Genomic DNA, 22,636 nt, shown 5'->3' with positions numbered 1-22,636 from the left:
TTCTAGAAGGAACGAAGGCATTCAAGGGGGTGCAAAAAAGATTCACGAGAATGGTTCCAGGGATGAGGAACTTAAAAGTTATGTAGAAAGACTGGAGAAGTTGGGACTGTTCTCCTTGAAGAAGAGGTTGAGAAGAGATTTGCTGGGGATATTCAAAACAACGAGGGGTCTGGACAGAGTAGGTAGGGAGAAACTGATCTCACTGGTGGAAGAATTGAGAATCAGAGGGCACAGATTTAGGATAATTGCCAAAAGAAGTAATAACGACATGATGAAAAACATTTTGTACACAGCGAGTGGTTAAGATCTGGAATGCAGTGCCTGAGAGTTGGAGGCAGAGTCAATTGAGGCTTTCAACAGGGAATTGGATCCTTAAGTGAAAGGGAAAATATTGCAGGGCTCTGGGGAAAAGGTAGGGGAGTGGCACCAGGTGCATTGCTCCTCCAGAGGGCCAGGACAGACGACATGGTCTGAATGACATCCTTCTGTACTGTAACCATTCTATGATAACAGGGAGAGATGCCTAAAGTCCCTCGTGGACTGTGGTTAATTACCTTACCTAATTAAAATTGGCTATTGGGACAAAATCTGGACTATACTAATCGATTTGGTATTACCACATAGATTGGCAGAGATAGACATCCCATGAACAAGTCGGATCGCCTCCGAAAGTACAGTACTTGCGATATGTTATGGCCTCGGTTGGGGGCAGCACTCCCAACGTACAAAATGTTTTTGAAGAAATGCAGCGATTTTAACCAACTTAATATTATCGCTTTTAAATTTTGCTGGATAATAGACAATGGTCTTGATAAATTTATGGGACGTCAAAAATGAAGGGGTTCCCTCAGCAGATGCTCGGGAAAATCAATGCAACGGAAATAGTAAATGCGAGATAGTCTTGAGCTTGTTTTGACAAAGTGGGTGTTTTAGAGGAGCGGAAAGTAATCACAATATGGATTCTGCGCTTGTTCGAATTTCAACCTCGTGTTGGAAATAATTGGGTCGTACTGATCGGTTTCAATTGTATAAAATGACAAAATGTCGCAGGAAACAAAATAGGGGGAAAAAAAAAATCAGGTCGTAGTCGGCAGGATTCGAACCTGCGCGGGGAGACCCCAATGGATTTCTAGTCCATCGCCTTAACCACTCGGCCACGACTACCGACGGTGAAAATACTTTGTTGCCATTTGCTGTAGTCAGAGAACGTTTGAGTGGCAGCAATTGGAACATTGTAACACTTAGTATTCGGATTCCGAATGTTGCAATCGGTGCCGAGGGGTCACCCGAGGTCACAAAGAGTTACGCGTCGCGGCGACTCCTCATTCATGCCCAGAGCGGAGCTGCCGCCCGGGCCGGGGGGAATCCTGTCCAGCTGGAGTAGTTTTATCCAACCATTTGCTTTGGATCGAGTATTTCCATTCTTGCCTTCTTATTTCCCATTCTCCCAAATCTGGGCAGACACTGTCACCCGATTAAGTTTTGTCCCATTTATTCATTGGAGGCTTTTTTTTTTACAATGGACTGCACCCCCCCCCCCCCCCCCCCACACACACACACACAAAAGAACAAATCCAAACAAAACAAATCTTTACAAAATAAGTAAATAAAACCACCAGGCATCAGTCAGCCTGCAATCCGCTGATTGCTGCGCCATCCAGTGACAGAGGGCTGGCTAATACAGGTACAGAGGAATCCTCGGAAAAGAACGTTAACACTTATTTGAGGTGCATTTTAATCACTACCCGTGTTTCACTATTTCACTGACTGGACAAGGTTTCATTATTTCGCTCTCCTCATTAAAAGAACATGACAGCATCCCACCAAACCAGTGCAAAAGCCAAGAAATGCTTCGTGATGCACTTATTACCCGTACCATCCCCATTATCTTCTCCTGTTGATAACGAAAAATATTTTTACGATAAATGGTTGGAGATCAAATTAAATACAATTAAACCACAAGCAAATGTATCCGAAAATAACTTACCAAATTTTGTCAACTTATGCAGCATGTCTGAAGTATTTTTAATGAAAATAAAGTTTAATTTAAAATGCCCAAGATGATTCAGTAGGCAAGTGGACTGCCCTGTGTGGTACTGAGTCATACACGTGGGGAAGATCTCTGATTCAGACCCTGGCCTGAGTTGATTTACCAAATTACATTAAGGACAATTAGGAGGCACAATCGGCGATGAAAGTCACAGTCAAATAGTCGCTGGCACTCACTTCAGTGTGGAGAAGTGTGAGATAGTGCATCTATGGAGGGCAAACAAGGCAGATAATTAATTGGTTTTAAAGTGCTTGGAAGGTCCTGAGGCAGCGAAAGATGCTGTGTAAACACAAGTTCTTTCTTTACATGACCTTGAGCTTCCAGTGGCTTTTCATTTCAATTCTCCACCTTGTTCTTCCATCAACATCTCTGTCCTCCGCCTAGTGCAATGTTCAAGGGAAGCTCAACATAAGAAAAAGCACCTCATCTTTCAATTACAGCTGTTCAACATTGAATTCAACAATTTCAGATAATAATCTGCGCTCCATTCTGTTTCTTTTTCTTTGCTTGTTTCGCTTGTTGTCTTATTTACACTCACCACACCTGCTGAAACACATCTTTTGTTCCTTTGTTCTTGCCCCATCATCATTCCCTTTGGCCCTGGAGGACAACTCTTTGTCATTCAATCTTTCCTGTTCTTCCACTCAATCACAGGCCTTCCTTTTCTCTTTATCCCATGTACCCACCCCTTTGCTCAAAACCTGTTACGTTTCTAACTTTTCCCAGTCCCGATGAAAGGCCATCAACCTGAAACATTAACCCTGTTTCTCCACAGATGCCGCCTGACCTGCTAACTATCAGGTTTTTTTATTATTGTTGCCTGTTTGAGAAACCACCTTTTAGCCGCCTCCTGCACTAATTAGAAAGCATGAATCATTCCTCGATTTGGCTCCAAAAAGTCAGCAACTGAGGTTGCCCAGGATGAAGGGTGTTGACATCCGGCTTAAAAACCAAATGGATTAGCTCAAGTCTTCTTCCAAAATTCTTTTCACTGAAGGAATTCTCATTCAATTTTCTACTTGAAGGATAAGGCATGAAAATGTGTGCTATTATAGAAAGTATCGCCCGAAGACAAGACCCTGCTTGCCATTCAAGATTTTCTATTTGTATGAAAGAGGTCTTTTTATTAAGAACTTTCAACCCATTACAGACTTTCCTATCTATACTTCCAATTCTTATATACCCCTTAGCATTTTACTGAATGTTTTATATTTCATTTACTTCTAGAAATCAACATATTAATTGTTTTAACATATAAAACCTGATCTGCATTTAATTTTCTTCCATTTGAAATTAGAGGAATTTTCCAGAGCTTTTCCCCTGTTTATTGGTCTTCTTCAGGAGATTACATGACTGTGGAGTGTGGGGGCCAGTAGCAAATGCAATTTTATATTCTTCTATGGGATATTGGCATTGCTGGTGAGGCCAGCATTTGTTGTCCATTCATAATTGCCCTTGAGAAGTTGGTGGTGAGCCGCCTTCTTGAACCGCTGCAGTCCATTACTACAAGTGATTTTTTCACTTACGTTGTCAAATGCTTTGAAAACTTTTATCAAAGAAAAGATGTCCCCATAAAAAAAAGAAGAGATACACCCACAGTGCTGTTAGGAAGGGAGTTCCAGGATTTTGACCTAGCGACAGTGAGGGAATGGCGATATAGTTCCAAGTCAGGATGGTGTGTGGCTTGGAGGGGAACTTGCAGATGGTCATGTTCCCATGCATCTGCTGCCCTTGTCCTTCTAGGTAGTAGAGATTGCGGGTTTGGAAGGTGCTGTCAAAGGAGGCTTGGTGAGGTGCTGCAGAACATCTTTTATATGGTATATACTGCTGCCACTGTGCGTCAGTGGTGGAGGGAGTGAATGTTTAAGGTGGTGGATGGGGTGCCAATCAAGTGTCTGCTTTGCCCTGGATGGTGTTGAGTTTCTTGAGTGTTGTGAGCTGCACCGACCCAAGCAAGTGGAGAGCATTCCACCACACTCCTGGCTTGAGCCTTGTAGATGGTAGACAGGACCTGGGGAGTCAGAAGATGAGTTACTCACTGCAGAATTCCCAGCCTCTGACCTGCTCTAGTGGTCACAGTATTTATCTGACCATTACAGTTCAGTTTCTGGTCAATGGTAACCCCAGAGTGTTGATAGTGGGGGTAATGGTAATGCCATTGAATGTCAAGGGGAGATGGTTAGATTCTCTCTTGTTGATGATGGTCATTGACTGGCACTTGCATGGGCACTTATGTTACTTGCCACTTAACCGCCAAAACCTGAATGTTGTCCATGTCTTGCTGCATGTGGACACAGACTGCTTCAGTATCTGAGAAGTCATGAATGGTTATGAAAATTGTGCAATCACCATTAGGGCTCCTTGATGCCACACTCAGTCAAATGCTGCCTTGACGTCAAGGGCAGTCATTCTCACCTCACCTCTTTGAGTTCAGCTCTTTTGTCCATGTTTGAACCAAGGCTGTAATGAGGTCAGGAGCTGAGTGGCCCTGCAAGAACCCAAACTTAGCATCAGTGAGCAGGTTATTTCCGTGCAAGTGCCGCTTGATAGCACTGTCAACGACACCTTCTATCATTTTGCCGATGATCGAGAGTAGACTGATGGGGTGGTAATTGGCTGGATTGGATTTGTCTTGCTTTTTGTGGACAGGACAAACCTGGGCAATTTTTCACATTGCCAGGTAGATACTAGTTGAATTGGAACAGCTTGGTTAGGGGAGTGACTAGTTCTGGAGCATGTCTTCAGTACTATTGCCAGCGCATAGCATTTGCAGTATCCAGTGCCTTCAGCTGCTTCTTGATATCATGTGGAGCAAATTGAATTGGCTGACGACTGGCATCTGTGATGGCGGGGACCTCCAGAGGAGGCCAAGAGAGATCATCCACAAAGCACTTCTGGTTGAAGACAACTACAAATGCCTCAGCCTTATCTTTTACACTGATGTGCTTGGCTCCCCCATCATTGAGGATGGGGATATTTGTGCAACCTCCTTCTCCAGTTAATTGTTCAATTGTCCACCACCATTCACGACTGCATGTGGCAGGACTGCAGAGCTTAAATGTGATCCATTTGTTGTAGGATCTCTTAGCTCTGTTTATTGCATGGTGCTTCTGCTGTTTGGCATGCAAGTAGTCCTGTGTTAAAGCTTCACCAGGTTGACACCTCATTTTTAGGTATGCCTGGTGCTCCTCCTGGCATGCCCTTCTGTGCTCTTTGTTGAACATCATTGACTCCCTCAGCTAGATGGTAATGGTAGAATGGGGGAAGATATACCAGACCACGAGGTTACAGATTGTGGTTGAATACAAACCTTTACAATTCTATTTTTGCTGGCACACAGCACCACAGATGCTCAAATCTATTCTATCCCATTTGGCACAGTGGTAGTGCCACACAACATGATGGAGAGTCCTCAATATGAAGATGGGACTTATCAGTACTGTCATGACAGATGCATCTGTGATAGGTATATTGGTGAGGTCAAGGTTTTTCCCTTATATTGGCTCTCTCACCACCTGCCACAGGCCCAGTCTAGCAGCTATGTCCTTTAGGACTCAACCAGTCCATAATATAGTGGTGGAACTGAGTGGCTAGCTAGGCCATTTCAGAGGCTATTTAAGAGTCAAACACCTTGCTGTGGGTCTGGAGTCACATCTAGACCACACCAGGTAAGGCTGCTAAAGGGGACCAGGTGGATTTTGAACAACAATCAGTGATAGTTTTATGGTCAAATTCCAGGCTTATTAAATTCCTCTAGTGGGATTTGAACCCACAGCATTAGCCTGGGTTTCTGGATTACTAGTCCTCGATCTTGAGAGACTGCCTAAGAGGCAGGATAGAGCCAAGAGGAATGGACGGTCCCAGGTTTGAATTCTAATATCAGCTGAGACAGCAGTGACAGTCCCCAAAATAGATGGGGTGGGTGTGGGGAAGGGGGGAAGAGCAAGGGTTTCTTCTACTGATTGGCTATTCTTCTTAACAGAAATTTGTAAAATGAACACAGAAAATAGGAGCAGGAGTAGGTCATTCGGTCCTTTGACTCTGCTCTGCCATTCAATCACTGATCTTCTACCTGAACTCCACTTTCCTGCCTCATCTCCTTCATCTGTAAGCCAGCTGTGATAGATAATTAGTTTATTGAAAAAATCATCATGGCGGCAGGCACCGAATTGTGATGATGATACAAATAAAACAAGTAATCATAATTCCTAACATAAATATAGACAATAATTAAAATAAAAATGATGTCTAAAATAACAAAAGAATTGCATGCACCATTATGAACATTTATTATACAAATAATTACAATACATTGCAAAATGCAAGTCTCCTTAATTTACAGAATAAAAATGAAGGCATACTGCACTCTGCATTTTGTATTAAAATCCATAGATCATATGTTGTCAGGTTGAGTTTGTTAAATTCTCAATCATTTATATCCTATTTCTTTGTTTTATAAATAGGGGTTTGGGCTATATCATAGTCTATTCATTTTATATCTTATTTGTGGAATGGTGTCTTTATTCCTTAATTCCATTGCACATTTCCTTTTGTGTAATTGTGGCAATGGGATTCAAGAGTTGATCGTTGACTATTGGGGGTTAAGTGCATTTAATGAACATCTAGTTCTTTGCCTTCTGCCTTATCTCTTTGAAGACTATGGATCTTGTTAGGTAAAATACCAGATATATTGCTGACTCCAAAATGCCTTTTTTGGTGTGTGAGCCTGGACATTGAGTGTCAGTAAACTGTTTATTCACGGATAGATTAGTGAAGCTCAATCCCACTTTTGTCTGATATTCACACATACAGGCAGAAGTTGTGAGATTTTGATCAGGAGCAGAAAATTTTACTTCAAAAAAATAAGACTTTGGGGCTGAAGTAAAAAATTAAAATGCTGGAAATACTCAGTGGGTCAGGCAGCATCTGTGGAGAGAGAAACAGCGTTAATATTTCAAGGTGATAACCTCTTGTCCACTCATAGGTTAGCTAGGCTTTGATGGGTTTCTTAGCCAACAATAGCCCAGTATCATTAACACCGGCAACCCTTCTTTGCAAATACAAATGTGAGATATTTGCACTGATCAAAACATCCATGAAAATGGATTTTAAAAAATGCGGCTCTAAATCCTAAATTATTTAATTCTTTGTCACATTGACCCTTTGCCTTTCTTTCCTTTCCTTTCTCACTTTTGGAAGAAACCCATTGCCAATACATGGCATAAACAGGTTATTGTAACCCCAGTTTGACAGAGAGCTGATCCCAGGAGTGAGGCACCCCTGAGGCTGAAGTCTGAACTTCTCCCACCTGGGGGTCCTGCTCAGGGATTGTAAAGCAGATGTGTAGTGGGGAGAGATGAAAAACAACCCTCGCTCCTGATTGATATTTCCATTCAGAAGTTTCCTGTAGTACAATAAAGGTTGGGTGTTTGTTTGGGGCGAGTTGGTTGAGAGGGTGGTGGTTTCACGTGTGGGCATCACACAGACAGCAGTCACACTCTTTGACAATTTGAGAATGTGGTTGGGTCGGTTGCAATTGTTTATCCGCCCGGCCAATGAACTTTTCACCCAGAACACAGATTTTTATATATTTAAAGGATCCAGGGATTTCCATGGAGGAGGAGGGGGGGGGGGGGGGATTAGGAAGAAGCCTCTTTGCTGCAGGTCTGCGCCCATTGCAAAATAACGATCTAACATGGAATTGCGCAGGCAACAAAAACAAAGAGCGGAACTTTGTATTTAAAGGGTTTTGCTTTGAGGAATTTGTTGCTTTGTTTCTCTGTAAGGGCCCTTTTCATTGGCTGTTGCCGTGGGGCGGGATGTCATGAGAGCACTGATTGGCTGTGGGCTGCTGCCGCCAATCTCCAAAACCCCCTGTTCCCCCCACCCTCCAGCCCTTTAACAGAATAAACCCTCCCCCCGGAGGGTTTTCTCAGCCTGATTCACTTCTTTTCATGCTCGAATTTCCAACTGGATCGGCGGAAATGCTCAACTCCCCCCCTCCCCCCCATCCAATCGCTACCTCCGGTTGGAGACAAAAAAAAGTAACCAATCGTGAACAGCGAACAGCCTCTCGCGTTTGTTGCAAAAGGGACAAGTTCCCGTTCCTTTTTAGATGTTGGGGTTTTTTTGCAAAGTTCTTTTAACTGTTGCTACATCATTCAGCGTAGCACATTTTTTGCAAAAAAGGTCACAAACTGCATTTGGAAAAAATTGCATTGCGTGAAATGCGCAGTGAAACATGCATGGATTTTCTTCTGCATTTTTCTCGTTAAATACATAATATAAACAATAGCATTGCTTTTCTTTTGTTGCATTCTGCTAGTTTTTGTTATATGTGAATGATTATTATTTTTATTCAACTGCATTGTTTACCTTTTGCATTTTAATTGTTTTTGTATTTTACAATGATGTGTTAACGATATAACTGCATTTTTTGCATTGTACAATGTTTTGTTTCTTATATATAAATAGCAGGTTCCCTTCGGCATTCCACTAGTTAAATACATAACATTGCGTCAATAAAGACTGAAAGTGCTGAAAATACTCTGAAGTTCTGGCAGCATCTGTGAAGAGAGAAACAGTTAACGTTTCCAGTCGAATATGACTTTTTCAGATTCCCATCATCCGTAGTATTTTGATTTTGTAATATTGCGTTTTCCCCTTTTTACGAATTTCTGCTAAATATGTAATATGTAAAAACATTTTTAATTTTATTGTATTTAACTAGGTTTTGCTCATATCATTTTTCTTTTGCATTTCTTTTGGATATATAATACATAAAATATTGCATGGGTTTTATTTCACTAGATTTTGCTTATATGTATGTATAATTTCGCATTTGACACATATTTATTGCATATATAATATAAAGCATTTCAATTTTTCTTTCGTTGTACGTTACTAGTTTTGCAAATGATATATAAAAAATATATATATATATTATTTTTAGGTGTGTGTAAACAATGTGTTGGTGATGCCTGCGCTGCCCGGGAGTTCCTGTATTGTGGATCGTGCCGGGTCCCGGGAGGCGGCGCGCGCGAGCGCGCGGAAGAGAGAGAAGGAAGGAGGGGGGGGGAAGCGGGCGGCGGGAGGCAGTCACGTGACCAGTTGACTGGTTGACAAAAATGGCGGCGATCCCCGAATACAACATGGATGCCGGAAGGTTGGAGTGAAGCAGGAGGCGACGGAGGAGGAGGGAAGGGGGGGGTGGGAAAAAGAGAGAGAGAGAGAGAGCGAGAAAAAGAAAAACAAAATAACAATAATCAGAGTGCTCGAGGCTCGGCGCCTCCCTCCCGGCGACTGCGGAAAAGGGAGGCGGGAGGGAGAGTCTGTGAAAATAAGAATAATAATAAATCCAAACCTTTTTTTTATTCCCCTTTGGGGGGGGGGAGGAGGAGGAGGAGGAAGGGGGCTGAGGTGATTTTGGGGGAAGGAAGGAGGGAGAAGAGGTGGGGGGTTTAAAATAAAGTGAGGCGGAGCGGGGGGTGGGGGGGAAATCACCATGAGAGGAAGGAGAGGTAGGCCGCCCAAGACGCTCGATGCTTCGCCGGCGGGAGGTGGCGGGGGACCGGCCGGGAGCCTGAGGTACCGGGCCACCGGGGCCGGCAGAGGCAGAGGGGCCGACCGGCGGCTGAATCACGTCGAAGCTGGCGGTAGAGGGAGCCGGACCCCGAGAGGCGGCAAGGCAGGGAGCCGGGGCAGGGCCAAGGCCGCGGCTCAGCAGCAGCAGCAGCGACAAGGCGGCCGCTCCCGCAGGCTGACCGTCAACAAAGTCATCTACGACGACCACGAGAGTGAGGAGGAAGATGAGAGCCTGGTGTCCGAGGAGGACGAGGACGACGACGAGGACGAGCGGGATAACGAGGACGAGGACGAGCAGGATTCGGATTATCACCAGGCCACCGAGGAGGAGGAAGAGGAGGACGAGGACGACGATGCGAGTTATTGCACAGAGAGCAGCTTCAGGAGTCACAGCACTTACAGCAGTACTCCAGGTAACGCATTTCAACATTGGCTGGTCCTTCCGTCCCTTTTTTTAAAAAAAAATATTGTTTGGTCAAAGCTTCACGCCATGTTTGGTTGTATTGTTTGGAGATTCCAGTTTGTTAGGTAATTGCACATGCAAAACTCATCAAACTCCTTTTGTAAGCCTGCATGCAACAGTTGCCATGACATTTGCAAAAGTGCGACTGAACTGTTGAAAAATTTAATCTGACCTACACTGTCATGATCTGAAGTTGCTTTAGTTTGATCATGGAGAGTAGTTCGTTGCAGTGTTGCTGAATGGCTGGGATGTGGTCAAAACTGCACACTGGCTGCTGCTCATCCTGCTACCGAACTTGGTTGGGGTGTGGGGGGATGAACCTAAATGGCAATATTGACAGTCCAATTATTTCTGACATCAGCGAAATAACTATTTTTAACCTGATGCTGGGGTTTTCACCTTGACTTGTTTTTATTTTTAAATGAAGCCCATGTTTGTTTGGCCACAGTTGTTTTCATTAAAAAAAGGAAATAAAGTTGGTGGGAATTTGAAGTAAAATTCTGGAAATTCCTAACAACTCAAGAGGTTGGTGGTAATCAATTTTATTTTATCTGGGAATAACAGATTAGTATTTCAAATCAAAACCTTGTTGTCAGGACAGTTTTGATGAAGTTTCTCCAGTTGAACCATAGACCTGTTTTTTCTCTCTTCAGATAAAATAAAGGGAGCAACACTGGGGTTCTCTATCAATTCAAACTCAACTTCATAATTTTAAAAACATGTGATTAAAATTGGAGGGTTAAATAGTCCTGTACTTTAGAACAGAACAGATGAATTATACAAGATTTTCCTCTTATCTTTATTGTCAGAATCAGATGTTCAGATCCAGTCTGTAACTTTAATTCCCAAGGCAAATTTATTTTCAAATACTTTGCATCATGCTTATTAACTAACACGCAGAGTTTATGCACTTATTATTTCAAAGGTAAATTAGTTTTGATCCTTAAAGTGAATATTGAGGCATATTTTCCCAGAATTGTTAATTATTTTTAGTACAGTGAAATTTGCAAATGGCAAACTACTTTGAAAAGTTGCAGACTTATGATTTACAAAGCAACCTTGTCAGTAATGTGAAAGGTAAGGAAGGGTACAACTTCCCTTGATAATCAAACTGACTCGAACTATAATTTTTAGGTCGGTGTATGTTTTCTTTGTAATCATGTACCACGATGGCTTATGGAAATAGTGGTTGATCAATTAATTTTGACACTCCTTCCAATTTTTAATACAGCACTGAATATTTGGATTATGGAGATCCAATCCTCTTGATAACATTTTTATTTTACGCTTGTTTGGTTGTTTTGTTGACTTGGGTAGTTCTGCTGCCATCCTGCATGCAGATACCATTTTGGCATTCTGGTTCTTGCGAACACCGAGGTGATGCTGGCTTCAGTTCATTTGACTTTTTTTCCCATGCTTTGTGTGCATCCAGGTGGTGTACAACATTTCTACTACATTTAATCCCAAGTTAATTTTCCTCCCCCACATTAGGTCAATCACCAAAATTGAGGGTTCTGCCTCCAGAATGTTACCTCAAATGCTGAAACCCAAATCCATGCTATAATCACTTCAAGAATCACTTGTTTAATGCTTCCCTCACTGATATACCTACTTCACAAACTCCAGTTAATTCAGAACTCAACCCAAGACACCTCTTCAACAGCATTTTACAAATCCATTAACAATTTCCTTGCCAAGTGAATCTCTGTACCCCATCACATCGAAAATAATCAGTAGATTTGAAGTCAGATCCCATCTACACTCGAATAGTCATCTCGTGTTGTAACCTGTATTGCTTCGATATTTCATGCTACTTTTTCCGCACACCCATCTCACCTTCACTAGCCATTCCTTCAGTCACAATGTCCCTGATGTTTGGATCTCAGAAACGTTGTTACCTTTCTTCCCTCCTTTAAAAACCCATCTCATGCTGTACTCTGAACGTACTCTCTCTCTTCCGCAAACCCCTTCCTCCACATCACTCCCCAAACTCGTGTTCAGTGTCATCACTTTTAAACCACAGTCTGGAATGTGGAACGAACGGCTAAATGACCTACTCCTGCTCCCATGGCCTTTTTTAAAAAAAAACAGCTTGATATAAATAAATTAGCTGCCCATTCATAAATACACCAGAATTCACCAAGTCCATTAAAGAATCAAACAGTTATTAATCACTACACTTTTGAATGTTTTGTTATTGAAGTCAATTCACAAATATAATTGATAACATACGATTCATATCTAATTTATTTATATCAAGTTCTTAAAGGGAAATGGGAACAGGAGTAGGCCATTTAGCCCCTTGTGCCTGTTTTGCCATTCAATAAGATTCTGGCTGATCTGTGACCTGATTCCACATATTTATGGTGTAGCTGAACAGCATGCTTATAAACCAATTGCTCAGTCATTTGATCTGGCAACAGGGTGTGTGCGTAACATTCTTTTGAAAGTTGGATTGTGGCATACATAAAATGGTACGGTCATAAAATAGAACAGCACAGAAGGGGGTCATTTTGCCTAAAGACTCTGCTGCTTTTGGAGATGGGTTCTGCCCCCCCTTCTCCATTTCCATGCAAACTTTTTTCCTTCAAATAATTATCCAATTAGCTTTTGAAAGCTTTTATTGAACCTGTATCTGCCACCCAATGGGCAGTCCGTTCCAAATCGTATTTACTAGTTGTGTTAAAAAATAAAAAGATATTGCTCATATTGCTGTTGGTTCAGAACTTGAAATCAGTGCCTCTAGTTATAAATTTGCCATCTGTTAGAAATAGTTTCTCTTTTTAGCCTATCTAAATCCTTCATGATTTTAAATACCTATCTCAAATCTCCTCCAGACCTTCACTGTTCTAAGGAGAACAACCCCAGCTTCTCCAGTTTGTTCATGTAACTGTAATCCCTCATCCCTGGAACCATTCCAGTAAAACTCTTCTGTATCCTCTTCAAAGCCTTCATGTCTTTTTTAAAGTGTGGTGCCCAGAGTTGGGCACAATATTCCTGTGGGGGCTGAGTTAGTGTTTTTTTATAGTTTTAACATAACTTCCCTCTTCTTGTACTTATTAAAAAGCCAAGGATTCCATATGCTTTATTAACTGCTTTGTTAACCTGTTCTGCCACCTTCAAAAAATTTGTACACAAGCACCAAATGTAATACTTCCTTTGCAAGTGGCAGTTGCAGTTAGATAATGGGCATACCAGGGATTGAGCTTGGCACCTTCCCTGTAGGTTAGTACTGTATCAACAAACATCACTGGTTTCTGTCATCTCACTCCAAGTGGAGTGCACTGCAGTGTGATTGCAAGAAGTACATCGATGGTTCCATTTAAAATTGCATCCCGTGATAGATTAAGCAAAATGTCCAAAAGTATTTATTGGATCTGCAATTCGACAACCTCCCCCCAAAAAAACACTTCCTAGCTTTTTACCAACGAATATACATCAACCAAGTCCCTCCCTCTCACAGAATGCTTGTTGTATTCAGCTAAATGTCATAGTGAATAACCATGTACTAAGTTTTATTCCAAGAACTCAGCAGACTTGCTGTACAATTTATATTCAAGTTTAATTGTGTAAATATTGTATATTGTATAAATACATATCTTTTTTAATGAGGCAATGCAAGATGTGAGTTCTCTCCACAGTAACTTGTGTTTGCAGCTGTAAAAGTTGAGAGGGCAGAAGTGAATTTGGGAGGGCAGCAGACTGCTTTTGCGTGCCCCATTGATGAGGACGTTGTTTAATATTGACTTCTCCACAAAATAATGATTTGGTGGGTGGGGGATTAGAATTATAAAACTGATAGGAAAATGTGAAAATGGATTGGAGAGGAATAAAATAATGGTACCTATAACTTGCCAGTTGACATATGTTATGACCTGAATCGACCTTATTGTAACAAAATCCTTGGGAGTGCAATGAAGATTAGATTACCTAAATTTATTCTTCTTTGCCAGATAAGGAACATATTTGTGGATTGACTGGCTTACTGTGATCAGAGAACGAAACTTCATTTTTTTAAAAAAAGTAGTTTAATTTTGTGGAATTAAAATGTTCCTTTTCCAAAGTTCTTGTCCTCTTACAGATATGCAGTGAACTCATGGTCCCGATTTTCAAAGCTACCAATTGGGCAGTATAATTGCAAGAAAAGAGTGTTTTTTTCTTGTATCAATCCAGATGACTATCATAGTGTTTTGCACCATTTTTTTTCTTTTTGCTTCATATTTTCTTTTCTGGCCAATGGTCAGTTGATTTTGCTACTGCAATCCTAAGTGGAAATTTTGACTGGAGTAGAGAAACAGAATCTTGGACCATTATCCTATGTTGCTAATAAACTTGGTATGAGCAGAGGTCTGCTGTAAGCATACTTGGGTCATATGTGAATTCAAAAACAATGGAAACTCTGATACTGTTCATTGAGTAAATGTTTATAAATATGGGCAAGGGTAGTTCTAGGTATGGAAGTTACTTTAATGACATTTACATTCAGCAGCTGTACTTTGTACCAATATGTCACACCTCTGCATGCACCTTGTATCACTGGGTTGAGTCTGCAATAGCCTGTAATATTCAATGTTCCATTCATGGGTTGGAGTTGACTTTTGGGTTGGCGATCACCAATTATTTTAGAAGCTTTACTTATGATTATTCTTTGCATATCTGATCTTTTCAACACTCTACTTAACTTAGGAAAGGGGCCGGGGGCAATCTGTACTAGAACAGAAATTGGATACGTTTCATTGTTGTTTAGGCAAATCCGGCAGCCAGTTTGCACAAAGCAAGATGCCACAAGCAGCAAGTAAAATAACTTGACTAGTTAATCTGTTGTGGTAATGCTAGCTGAGGAATAAGTGTTGGCAAGGACACCAAGGGAACTCCCTATACTTAGGATAGTCCCGTAGGGTCTTTTACATGCATCTGAAGAGATAGATGGAGCTCAAACTTAACATTTCATCTGAAAGACGTCACTTCCAACAATGAAGGCTCCCTAGGTATTGCATTGAAGGATCTGCCCTAATTATGTACTCAATTCTGCTCCGGCACCTGTGGTGCCCTTGCTTTTGAGAGAACAACATATACCGTAGATGTGTCATTTTTAAATGTTTGAATTGCACCATCTGCAGATTCACATTAACTGTGTATGTGACATTTTTGTCAGTTAGCTATAAATAAAACTAAATTAAAGTAGGGAAGACATCTACTTTCCCTTAGAACTTTGCCATTTGTCTGTGAGCAAAGCAGTGCAATCACTAAACCAAATCAGAAGATGCCATAGATACCAAGGCAACCATCTGGATTGAGGATCTGCTGTCCTGATTGTTTTGTTGAGGATGTGATTTTTAAAATAAAACGTTCTTGTATCACCAGCTGTATAGCCAGGTGAACTGTTCTCAGGCTTCCGCTTGTAACTATTGGAAGCCAGTCAGGAGCAGATTTAAAATCCTGAACAAATCTAACACTTATTACTTGTTTCATAAACATTTTGTATTGTAGCATTGTGATTTTTCATCCAGCTTACTGGTATCAGGATTGAATAGTACTGCTTAGTGGGTACCAAATGCTATGTAAGTGCCATTCATGACCTCAGGATGTCTCGAAGCATTTTATCGTTAATCAAATGCTTCTGAATTGTAGTCACTGTTGTAGTGAAGGAAAATGCAACAACTCATTTGCTCACCACAAGTTCCCATAAACAGCACTGACATAATTGGTAATACACTGACATAATTGGTAATGTATCTGTTTTAATGATTGTTGAGGAGAAACATTAACTGGACATTCGGAGAATTCCCTTGCAGCTTTTGAATAGTTGCTCAGGATCTTTTATATCCACCTGGGAGGGCACACACAGTCCTCTACTAATGTCTCATCCAAAAGTCGACACTGAAGTGGGAGCCTGGATTATATTTTCAAATATCTGGAGCTGGGTTTGAACACACAGCTTTCTGATTCAGTGGGTGTGCTGCCAAGACTGATGCATGCTTGTCAGAAATTATGCTTTCTTAATGCTTCTCAAGATTAGGTGAGAATTAGAGATGGCCAAGCATGGCACAGTAATCACTTCCCTATTTTCCTTTTGACAATTTGTGTGGTTAATTAAAAGAAAAATTAAATTTTTTGAAGACTCGTGCAAGTGAAATCTGTATATAATGCACTACTAGGAAATTGATTTTGTAAGAATCTTTATTTTTAATGTACCCCATCCATCCTGATTCGGAGTGATTGATTACAAGTTAAATAGTTACCCCAAAGTACGTTAGAGTTTTTATCATGAATGCCAGTTACATTTCTGTGGTCTATCTTGGTCAGGCATGCATTAGATACCCTCCGTCGGCTAAGAGGTAATTTAGGGAAAGGAGAGGGATCATGCGTTTATTTATTTTGTCCTCCTTTTTCAATTCACTTGCTGTCAGAGTGGTAGGGCTGAAAGCATCCTCCCTTTCCCATGACAGTCACTGCCATTGGACATTCTGTCATTCTGGATTAACTTCTGATTTTTTTCCCCTTCCCTATAAGGGAAGAGCATATTACTCGAGGATTATCTTTGCACTGAGATCGGGGGATTGCTCTGCGTGGAGCATGTTAGAACTACATCAATACGTTACCTTCCTGGCATAAAGTTTAATCAAAGGTGTGACTTAATGATATTGTAATATAAAACTGTTAACAGATCAACTGGAATTATGTAGGTTGGTTTTCTTATGTTCGATTTCATCAACTAAGGTACTACTACCAAGCCAAAGTGCTGTTTCATGTCGTGGTAAGAAATAATTTATTTTTGGAAATGTTTTTATTTTGGAATATGGTGAATCCCTTGTCTCAATTGGGTGGGGCATGGTTTGAAAAAAAAAAGTCGACTGCCCATAGTGGAAGAGAATTTGGAGACTGAGTTCTTAATGCTGTTTTGCTGTTGTGGATATAATAGCTGGTTCCAGAGTGGTAATGGTTGATGCCAAGGAGTTGGTCATGCTGCTTGGTTGTGAAGTGGTGCATAACATGATAGTGACTTAAACAGAAGGGAATTGTACTAGATGATTTAATACAAGTTTTGGCCTGTGTGGAAAGATAGTAACGTATATATAATTAAGCATATACAAATTATAATAAAATTAAGTACATACTTGCACTCAAAGTGAGTGATTTTTTGATTTGAAGAAAAGGATCTAATTAACAATAAAAACATATGTGTACTTGCAGTGACCATTGAGTCTGGTATACGGACAGTCAGGTGGAGGGTAATGGTATTTCTTTCTTGCTGGTACCATGACGTTCAGACTAATGCAGTTGATGATAATCGCCACTGTAAATCACCTGCACTACTTTGCTCCAACTGTAGTGGAGGTCCACAGTTTAGTGGATGTCGTCAAATCTGTGACTGGAACTACCTCCTTGGATTGTATTGATCTTTAGAAATTTGCTGGCAGATTAAAATGTAAAAGCAGAAAATAGGTGCGGAATTTTGTTTCACTCTTCCACAATTCAAATTAGATGAGGCCACAATGTTACATTATACAATAATGACCCTCAACTCCGACCTCCAAAAAATAAAAAAGCACCCAATACTGATTGTACTGGTGTGAATGATTTCCTTTCCTGCGTTTTCAACTCTTACAAATCAACATAGTCTGAGAAAAATGAATGGATTTGTGATGTAGCCTTGTGGTCAGCAAGAACTTTGGTTGAGTTTGCATCAACACATTTCACATAAGGTCTCGTACATTAGGCAGGGGGTGGCAGCTGGTGCTGGATTTGACCTGGGAATACTAGGTGAAGAGAAATTGTGCTAGACAATTGTCATCCAGTCCCCCAATATTTTTTATTTCTTGCAGTGCAGTACAGTGGAGAAATTGTAACAATAGAATCTGTTAAAAGTCCAAAATACCAGAACTATTTCACCAGAATTCTGGTTTATCAACATTTTAATTACATTCAGGACTTTGAAACTTTGGTACAAATCAGTGTGGGAAATTGCAGCAGTTGATTATTTTTCTCTTCTCTTGTGCTCTCGATGACATTGACTCATAGCTGAGTACAATTCTACAGATTTGGAAACTGTCTAATAACTTGAACAGTGACTGTTCTTCATGTATGAACAGCAACAGTAAGGCCTTGGTGGCGGTACATTGTGCCCAACCCTGGGTTCTTGCTCAGTGTCCCCCCTCAAACCGTTTTTAACAACAATCACTATTGGGAACAGGAAAGCTGCTTTTCTTCCCCACCCACCCCCTTAAGGGTGCTGAGGTTAGTTGTGACATTTTGCACTAGATATCTTGGCTATGTAAATTTTGGGCTGGAGTTTGAAAATGTAGCTTTTCTGCTTTTTATAGGCTAGTATTGCACCTCACATTGCCTTTAAGCATTCAGACTTTTTACTACTTGTTGAAGGAGCAATTGTAGATGAACAGTGGTAGCTGTCCAAAATGACGTTATGCTATCTCTTAAGAGCTAAGGATCATAATTTTCACTTGAAAACCAGGGAAACTTATACTTGATGATTTCGTAAGAGAATCACCAAAACTGAGTAGTGACAGGTGGTTCTTCCATGATAGAAGAAGCAGATACTTGAAGCATCTTTGTACTTTGAGATACTCCCAGCAATGTAAATAATTTTTAAACGTAAAACCATTTAAGAGTTATGATAGCTAAACATTTGCTTACAAATATTTTGGATTTAATTTACTTTATGCAGCATTGATAGCTCTTTTGGAAGCACTAGCAGGAAGATAATGAGCCCGTTAAAGTGAGGTAGTACATATAGTGTACAGTTTAAATGGCAGATTTACAGAAGTACCTCGAGTAGTTAAGTGGTATTTGAACACATTCACACAGTCAGGTTTGCGAGCTTCCCCCATTGACATTGGTTGGCTTGCTGTATAAGGACATTTTAAAAACATAAGTTCTTCATTCTTTTTTGTAGGAACTTTTAAAAATTTCTACCATGTGAAGAATTCATGTCGAAAATCAAAATGGAACACTGACTATTAATCAACACAAATTAAAACAGAAAATGCTGGAAATACTCAGCAAGTAGGTAGCATCTGTGGAGAGAAACAGAGTTAATGTATTAGGTCCATGATGACCCTTCATCAGAACTCTGAAAGGTCACAGACCTAAGACATTAACCCTTTCTCTCTCCACAGATGCTGCTGGACCTGATGAGTATTTCCAGCATTTCCTGTTTATATTGCTACTCATGCCAGCTTTGAAACGTTTTACTAGAAGGGGGTAGATTGTCTGACTATTGGGAGATGGCGGCGGAGTGGAATGGGAGGAATATTCTGTGCTCGGGGCCACAAGCATTCTTAGTATGGCTCAAACTCAAATTTTGTAATTAGCTGTCAGACAAAGGTCAATGTTAAGAGAAGTTCAGTACATACATATTTTAGTTTCTATAAAGTAAACCTATTCAAAAGAAACATTTTAAGATCTAAAACACTGACCTATTCTACTGTACAAACTTTATTTCCACACTTGCTCGTGTCGTTGTATAGTTATTTCTTTGCTTGAAATGTATGCTCTTGTTTATATTTTAAATGGGAAAAGTTGTATTTAATAGAAGGAATAGGATATTGATTGGCCAACTGAATAGAGTACTGAAGAAAAGCTAGTGAAGAATTTGATTTTGAGTTATAAGATCATGTTTCTAGAGTGTTGTGATTTATGGGTTTAAAGAAGCCTGGAAAAAATGAAGTGGAGAGACAAAGCAATGAGAAGGTGTTGGCAATGCTACATGAAGAATATAATACCTATACAACTCATCAAACATAAGGCTTGATTACACTTGAGATTGGAATATGGAATATGCCATTTGTGCATCCTTTTGGCACAACTCAAGAGCCATTTAAGATGCCTCACACTGGCTGATGATGGTCATTGCTGATCTTTGTAGTGCAGAAACTCAGCAATACTTTGTCACTCTGTTATCTGGAGGGGATGACACTGATTAGAATATTATTCAGTATTTTGTGTTTGTATTCTGAAAATAGAAATCTTTTTTAGGAGTCAAAAGTGGTTTGTTAAATAGTGTGCAATTCCCGTCAGCTATTGTGGCTTTATAGAGGAAGGGAAATATAGGGAATGTTTTAAGTATTTACCTACCCAATTTACCTAGGGCACATTAACCCAGCCTGTTCCATGATTGAGATTTTTAACCTCAAATTGAAATTTGCCAATTTCTGCCTCCCTACACTTTTGGTGACATCACTGACCATGTATTTATATTACTTGCAGTGGGCCTGTAACTTCAGTCTGGCAGCTTCTGGACTGGGTAAACATGTTACTGACTCTGTATGCTGTTGAAACCACAACCATTTTGGACAAGCTTGATTGCATACTTTGACATTTTGTGCATCAGTTGAAAAAATCTACTTCTCATTTAAAGAATTGAGCTAGGATAGTTATTAAGCCCCCGCCCCCCCATCCCTTTTTCTCTTTACACGACCTCCCCACACCCTGTTCCAGTCTTAAGATGTTGATGTGTTGCATATGGCAGATGGTACTCAAATGGGAATATGGGTCAGTTGAAACAGACCAGATATCAAACCCGTTATCACACTGGATGTAGCTGCCATGTTGTCAATTTGTCATTGAGAGAGGTGGGGGCCCCCATTTTAATGAATTTTTACACTCCACTGTGACTGATTTGCAATTGGATTTGTTTTAAGAAAGTAATTTTCCATCTAATTTTAAAATTGGCTGTTAAGACAGGTGTTTCTTCGACATTGACGACCATGTAAAGCTGATATCTAATAGTCTGTCATTGATTTCAGTATGTGGAATTGCTTCACTGTTTTAAATTACTGTTCTGAGCTAAAATTTCCAATTTTGGAATATTTTGTTGCTGATCTTTCACACCTGGTTTCCTTGCTGTTAACCTGCTGATTTGAAATGTGTGCAGATTGAATTTGCACTAATAAGTGATGCAAACACGTGAAATTAAGCAAAGTGCATATGGTGTACCTTTTTGAAGAAAGAGGTTACTGGGCCAAATAATCATGCCTGTTATGATGCCAGAAATGTGTTTTTATGGTGATGAGAGCAAATAATCAACCCCTACTAGATTTACACATTGTATTTACATTAGAACAGCCTTGCGTTTATACCGAATTAGGATTATTTTCAGTACAACTAGACGAATATATCACAACAGATATTTGCAGACCAGGGCTTTACCATACTCTATTTAAAAAAAGAGATACATCAATATATGCAAAAATCGTAAGCCTGTCAATGAATAGCCAACATGATCTTCATTTTATTAAGATTGGTTTAGCAAAAGAACATGGAGGCTCTTTGGTAAAATGTATTGTGTTGCTGGATAACAGAAAGCAAGCCAAGAGAGTAGTAATAATGGAGAAGAATGCCTCTGTGTGTCAGATTGCATCTGAGAAAATCTGTCTGTGAAGTCCCCTGTTGTGCAAGTCAGTTATTAATTTATCTGCCTTTATAGTAGAGAAGGAAGGTTCAAGATAGTGATTGATTCTGAACTAATGGCATGAGCCAAACAGACTGATTTGAGAGAAGCAATATCTTGTTACAAGTGGCCACAGAAAATGACATTACTTTTGCAGTGAGTAACAAATCTTTTGTGTGGCAAGGTGCTAGAGCTACATAGTCTGTGATGTGCCTTCTGTGTTGTGTGATGTGATTGATCCTTCTCTCTCTCTCTCTCCCTGGCTCGCATTCTTTTTTTTCTTTCTTTCTCTCTCTCCTCTCTCTATTTCTTTCTCTCTTTTTCTCTCTCTCCTTTCTCTTTTTCTCTCTCCTTTCTCTTTTTCTCTCTCCTTTCTCTTTTTCTCTCTCCTTTCTCTTCTCCTTTCTCTCTTTTTCTCTCTCTCTCCCTTTTTCTCTCTCTCTCCCTTTTTCTCTCTCTCTCCCATTTTCTCTCTCTCCCATTTTCTCTCTCTCCCTTTTTCTCTCTCTCCCTTTTTCTCCCTCTCCCTTTTTCTCTCTCTCCCTTTTTCTCTCTCTCCCTTTTTCTCTCTCTCCCTTTTTCTCTCTCTCCCTTTTTCTCTCTCTCCCTTTTTCTCTCTCTCCCTTTTTCTCTCTCTCCCTTTTTCTCTCTCCCTTTTTTCTCTCTCTCCCTTTTTCTCTCTCTCTCCCTTTTTCTCTCCCTCCCCCTTTCTCTCTCTCCCTCCCCCTTTCTCTCTCTCCCTCCCCCTTTCTCTCTCTCCCTCCCTTTCTCTCTCTCTCCCTCCCTTCTCTCTCTCCCTCCCCTTCTCTCTCTCCCTCCCCCTTCTCTCTCTCCCCTCCTCCTTCTCTCCCTCCCTCCCCCTTTCTCTCCCTCCCCCCCTTTCTCTCCCTCCCTCCCCCTTTCTCTCCCTCCCTCCCCCTTTCTCTCCCTCCCTCCCCCTTTCTCTCCCTCCCTCCCCCTTTCTCTCCCTCCCTCCCCCTTTCTCTCCCCTCCCTCCCCCTTTCTCTCCCTCCCTCCCCCTTTCTCTCCCTCCCTCCCCCTTTCTCTCCCTCCCTCCCCCTTTCTCTCCCTCCCTCCCCCTTTCTCTCCCTCCCTCCCCCTTTCTCTCCCTCCCTCCCCCTTTCTCTCC

The 22,636-nt window shown here is 40.8% G+C and overlaps 1 protein-coding gene, 1 long non-coding RNA gene and 1 other non-coding gene across 25 annotated transcripts in view; 1 reads left to right on the top strand and 2 right to left on the bottom strand.

The window, feature by feature from the left end:
* Positions 1–1,082: 1,082 nt before the first annotated feature.
* On the bottom strand, positions 1,083–1,164 carry trnas-aga (transfer RNA serine (anticodon AGA)). The gene has a single exon. It is a non-coding gene; the product is annotated as a tRNA-Ser (tRNA).
* Positions 1,165–8,638: 7,474 nt separating this feature from the next.
* On the bottom strand, positions 8,639–10,356 carry LOC144667587 (uncharacterized). The gene is made up of 3 exons (XR_013573331.1): positions 10,274–10,356; positions 10,035–10,082; positions 8,639–8,727 (listed from the first exon to the last, which is right to left on the bottom strand). It is a non-coding gene; the product is annotated as an uncharacterized LOC144667587 (long non-coding RNA).
* Positions 9,257–22,636, top strand: part of bptf (bromodomain PHD finger transcription factor) — a 139,482-nt gene continuing 126,102 nt past the window's right edge. For all 23 annotated transcript variants that reach the window (XM_078529001.1, XM_078528999.1, XM_078528990.1 and 20 more), the window contains exon 1: positions 9,257–10,047. In XM_078529001.1, coding sequence (XP_078385127.1) covers positions 9,555–10,047 — 493 coding nt within the window. In that variant the 5' untranslated portion in view covers positions 9,257–9,554. The remainder of the gene's footprint in view (positions 10,048–22,636) is intronic.

The sequence above is a fragment of the Cetorhinus maximus genome, chromosome 24 (assembly GCF_964194155.1).
Source record: "Cetorhinus maximus chromosome 24, sCetMax3.hap1.1, whole genome shotgun sequence".
Classification (NCBI taxonomy): domain Eukaryota; kingdom Metazoa; phylum Chordata; class Chondrichthyes; order Lamniformes; family Cetorhinidae; genus Cetorhinus; species Cetorhinus maximus.
The sequence above is the reverse complement of the archived record's forward strand: the minus strand, read 5'-3'. Positions and strand labels throughout refer to the sequence as shown.